Source organism: Xyrauchen texanus, chromosome 2 (genome assembly GCF_025860055.1).
Source record: "Xyrauchen texanus isolate HMW12.3.18 chromosome 2, RBS_HiC_50CHRs, whole genome shotgun sequence".
NCBI classification, from domain to species: Eukaryota; Metazoa; Chordata; class Actinopteri; order Cypriniformes; family Catostomidae; genus Xyrauchen; species Xyrauchen texanus.
This window is the reverse complement of record NC_068277.1, coordinates 62,196,148-62,201,039: the sequence shown is the minus strand read 5'-3', so window position 1 is coordinate 62,201,039 and position 4,892 is coordinate 62,196,148. Positions and strand designations below refer to the sequence as shown.

Sequence of the window (4,892 nt, the reverse complement as noted above, 5' to 3'; positions counted from 1 at the left end):
TTAGGAAGTAAGAGTATGGGGTAAGAAATATATAAAATTCATTCAAAGAGAGCACAGAAATCTGAAATCTTACACAATTTGTATTGAAAAAAGGCATAAATATCGATGAAGTATGTTCTTCTATTTTCTTTTTATCCACACATGATCCTTTCTCCACCCCCTCTTCAACTGTATAAAAGTGCTGACTTCCTCTCTGTGCTCTCTTTACCATCCTTTAGCAAACCAAGAATTGTCTGAGAGTAACATACAGTAATCAACTTTCTACATTTGTCTTCGTTTTTTCACTATTGTGACCTGCAGTTTTCTGTCATCTCATCTGTGTCTTGATCAGCTCCATCGTCCTCATCATGATTCTGCTGTACCTGCTGATGGTGCTGTCTGCTTTTTACTCTCCATCTTCAGGCAGAGTGGTGAAAGACTTCTTTGGGATAGATGGTTGTCCACAGTTCTTTCCCATACCTGGAGGACCGACTGTCCCGTCAGACCCAAAGTTTGTGCAGATTTGCCAAGATCATAATGGAATTGACAGATTTGCCACTCTTTATGATACTGTAAACAGAATACCAGTGTATTCTGCTTATCAATTTTCTCCTCACGTCAGTGTATCAGGAAGCTCTTCTTATTGGCGTAAAGAAAACAATGTAAGTTTGTCCAAGTTTTCATGTCAAGTATATCTTCTTCATAAATATATCTAATTTTCAATAACATTTCTTTATATAATATGACAGAAAAGTTTGCATGAGCTATTCATTGTGAAAGTCATTGTTTACATGTTTATGAGTGTCACGAAAGGCGCATATATCGCAGAATGACCAGCATGCCATGGTCATATCCCAAAAGTGGGTGTAAAAATAGTGGGTTTTGTTGTACATTTTAAATAAACTGTCTTGTAATACTTCTGCAAATATTTTATAGCTCCGTGATGACCAACAGGCTCTGAATGATGACTACTTAAACACCTGTTATGAACGTGGACATTTGTATTCTGTATACCAAAATAACAATGAAGATGGAGTGCGTGCCACCTTCACCCTCACCAACGCTGCTCCTCAAAGCCATTATTTCAATGTTCAGTGGTTCAACTTTGCTGAAAAACCAATAGTTGAAGATGTAGAAATGGCATGTGGAAAAAAACCACCATTTGGTGCTTACATTGTCACAGGAGTGGTACCAAGTAACCCACCAAAGTATTTAACCGATTTAGATAGTGGAAAGGCAAGAAGAGGTAATAAATTCTCAAACTTATCAACACATAGAAATACTGTATTAGCACTTTGGGCTTTTATTTTTTGACTGTGCTAGGCAAAGCACTACATGCATCGACCGTGTGCTACGTCTCGTCCATTTGCCGTGAGAGCGCAAATTCAAAGCACAATTGTCATGTCAGTGCAAAGCGTAAGAAATGTTCTTGGGTAGGAGTTTTTGCGCTATCTGTGGGTGAATGCACGAAAACTGTGGGTGAATTGCAGTAGCGCCTCATGACTACAGATATAGGTGGGGCAGATCTCACTTTTCTTTTTACATTATTCTAATCGTTCAACTCATTATTCAAAAACAAACACGCTGACACAATATGCATTGTATTACAATGTGTGATTAGAATATTCTAAATAAGAACGATTTATCTTAAAATGTTGACTTAGTGGCTGTAGAAGATCGTAATCTAAATCAAATTATATTTTATAATGTGAATTGTTGTTGAAGGACCCCAGGGAGGAGACGGAGAGAAACAGAACTATCTGCATGATTTCCACATTACTTAAAAACGAAATGCTTTATAATGATAATAAAGTTTTATATCACAGTAAATTTGATATATAAAAAGAGCCAAGACTTTTTGACACAATTTGTCATCATACAAAACACACATTGTCTTATTACATACCCATATCTTTTGATTGCCAAACAATTTTTTATGTCTGGCTTTTGTCTTGAATTTGCAATAAAAGAACACAGGATAGTGCTCACCATGTTCACAATCTGTCACACTGCTGTTGCACAATAATAATAATAAAATTACATTTGTTTTTTTAAGAGCAGATTAATTTCTGACCCAATGTGTCTCAATGAGTAATCGTTGCAGTACCATATTTGACCACAGTTTTCCATTAGAAAATCTGAGGGGCGCTGTGGAGTTCGGAAGGGCAGCAGACTCTCTGCATTTTGAACACATTTATGGGCAAACACATTTTGAGGGTTTTTAAAATTGGTAATGTATTGACAGACATCAAAAATGTAATAAACATTTTATTAACATTAAAAGGCTAACCTTTGATTCATTTCTTACCACTGAAGTGTACAGTCAAATCTTTAACAAACTGGTAACATATATATTGAATCTCACATCTAGAAATAATATTAATATTACGAATGTCATTCAGTGAGTATCCACCAGCATGACTATTCATTTTAAAACTGAGTGGGAGCACAGATTTATATATAGAGGAATAAAAACATGTGTGGATCAAATGCGTGTCCATGTATCAGTGACGGTGACGCACATATTATGTTTGATTTCCCATCTCTTTATTATAACACATTCAAATCCATTACACTATGATCTTCTACATTTAATTGTATCAACCTCACTGAAACATTTATATTAAATAAATTCTAATTATATATTTAAAAAATGAAAAAATAATGAAAATTATAACCTAAAATTAACCATTAGAGAGCGCTCTGTATATGTTCTTTTCAGGATGTCTGAAAAAAAAAAAAAAAAAAACACTCGCTGCAACCTTGTGGGGAGGTTAGTTTATGCTTATAAAAATAAAACCTAAAAATAACAATTAGGGCACTGTCATGCTTGAGGATGAGGATCAACACAGAGGCTGCAGGTGAACCCAAATACAGAGTTTTAATGATGAAATAGACAACTATAAATTTAGAGACTCCACAAATGAAATAAACAAAAGGGATTAGCAACATCAACAATAATACTAATAATACATAGCACTTAGCTTGGTAAACAAAAGAATGAAGATAGATCAATGCTGCAACTGACGAGACTAGACCGCTGTTTTAAATGTCCTTATGTGCTTGTCACTCAAAAGGGAGAAAAATAACCTTCGCTTCGACGTGAGTTGCTAGTAACAAACATGGGATTCAGACCATGTGATCACTGACATGTTCCCAATTCTGTCATCACGCAACATAGAAGTTCCTTCAAAAGAGAACCTCATAATTAAATTGCATTTGACCCAGTCCATTAACACTTTGCACACGCAATTACCCCAAACCCACTTGTGCCTAGACATAGCACATTCTTGCACGAAAATACCAAAAATGAATGGCCACGTCCACTGACTTTGCGTGTATGATGAATTGCATAGCATGCTCTTGAAGTAAGGCCCATTATGTGGTATAATCTGGAAAAGTTTACAATGGATATATTTCTGAAAATAAATGATTATTTTATTGCATTGCAGGTGTGTTGGTGAATGTGCCCCATGTCTTCTGGAATGCATTCTGCTGCAAAGACAACAATCAGATCATTAGAACTGGTGGTTACCATGTACAGAGCAGCACAAATGGAGCAGATCATTACATAAAAGAAAAATATAAAAATGTTGCAGATCTAGAGAAGTTCCTAAGATTTAAGGTTTTTGGTGGTAATTGTATCTGATTGTGAAAATGTTATTACTCTTTAAAACATGATATGATATTGTGTACTTCAGCTGTATATCTGAGATTAACACATGTTGTCTTACACGATTGAGAATGCAATCAAAATGCCTCTGGATAATTTCCATGTGAAATCCATGTACTTCATTTGTTTTACCCTGATTTTATTAAAGCAGCATAAAGTGAATCTGTAGTCTACTTTGTTTGCCTCCTAAAGATCATGCACTCTACATGGACAACATGATCACACAGGAAGTCAGCGTTTTGTTTCTGAGAGTTCTGGTATCTTTGGATCAGCCACATTATACTGACTACATATAAATGATGTGATCCAAAGTGCATTTGAACAGCGGTAAAACACTTTCTTATGATGTGTTACATTCATACGAGCAGACAGAGAAGTAAGTTTTAAGTAAGTTTGGAGCAGAAGAAATAGAAATAAACCTTGTGTAAATTGTCAGCTATTCCTTGCCATTTTACATGCACATGTTTCCAGACACTATCATATTTATTTATCAAGAAAATTCAAGTTGGATCATAATTTTTGTTTTATTAAAAACAATATATTTTAACAGATAAACATCCAGATTAGTTAACAGGAGGGAAAATACAGGAAATTGTAAGCAAACTCGAAGCTATAAAAAAGGATGGGGAGGTGGGAATAAATGGAGAACTAAAGTTCTCCATTTCAGACACCGAAGCGAACCACTAACTCGCCAGAATTATCAATATTTGTATGTTTGTCATGCACCGTACTACTCTTTCCTACTAGGTTTGTTATACATTTTTATGTAGTAATCTTAAGATTGGGCTATATCTGACCTCAAAGTTATTCATCTGAGGTCTAAAGGAGTAAGTTATTTGTTCCATTGTTAAATTTCACAGACTCTTTTGATCCACTGCTCATATGTGGGAGGTTCTAGTTTGAGCCATCAAAATGTAATGCATTTCAGGGCTGCTTCAAATAATATCTGAAGTATGTAATTCACTCTTCTTTCCTTCATACCCTCAGGTATTGCCTCTAAAACAGCCACAACCGGGTCAGAAGCAATATCAGCATTAATTACATCTCTGAGTACATTATAAACATCTTGCCTAAATGGTTTTAACTTTGGGCAGATCCAACATGAGCTCCACACTCCCTCCAACATCTACCAGAAAACCTTCCTCCCATCTTTGCCATAATGTGTAGGGTCCGGAAATATCTTGTAATAATTTTCCATTTAAATTCTCTCCACGTGTTTGAGTTAGTCAACCGATGAGCC

At 35.5% G+C, this 4,892-nt stretch overlaps 1 protein-coding gene across 1 annotated transcript; it reads left to right on the top strand.

The window, feature by feature from the left end:
• The first annotated feature begins 222 nt into the window (after positions 1-222).
• LOC127619743 (endonuclease domain-containing 1 protein-like) lies at positions 223-3,808 on the top strand. The gene is made up of 3 exons (XM_052092721.1): positions 223-641; positions 916-1,225; positions 3,432-3,808. Exons 1-3 carry the CDS (start codon positions 348-350, stop codon positions 3,626-3,628), a joined length of 801 nt encoding a protein of 266 aa, XP_051948681.1. The 5' UTR covers positions 223-347; the 3' UTR covers positions 3,629-3,808.
• Positions 3,809-4,892: the final 1,084 nt, after the last annotated feature.

Bases quoted from the DNA above. Each gene is read 5' to 3' on its own strand.
- LOC127619743 (XM_052092721.1), top strand. From the start codon at position 348: ATGATTCTGCTGTACCTGCTGATGGTGCTGTCTGCTTTTTACTCTCCA. The intron at 642-915 runs GTAAGTTTGTCC...AATATTTTATAG, and splicing joins ATTGGCGTAAAGAAAACAAT to CTCCGTGATGACCAACAGGC. The intron at 1,226-3,431 runs GTAATAAATTCT...ATTGCATTGCAG, and splicing joins TAGTGGAAAGGCAAGAAGAG to GTGTGTTGGTGAATGTGCCC.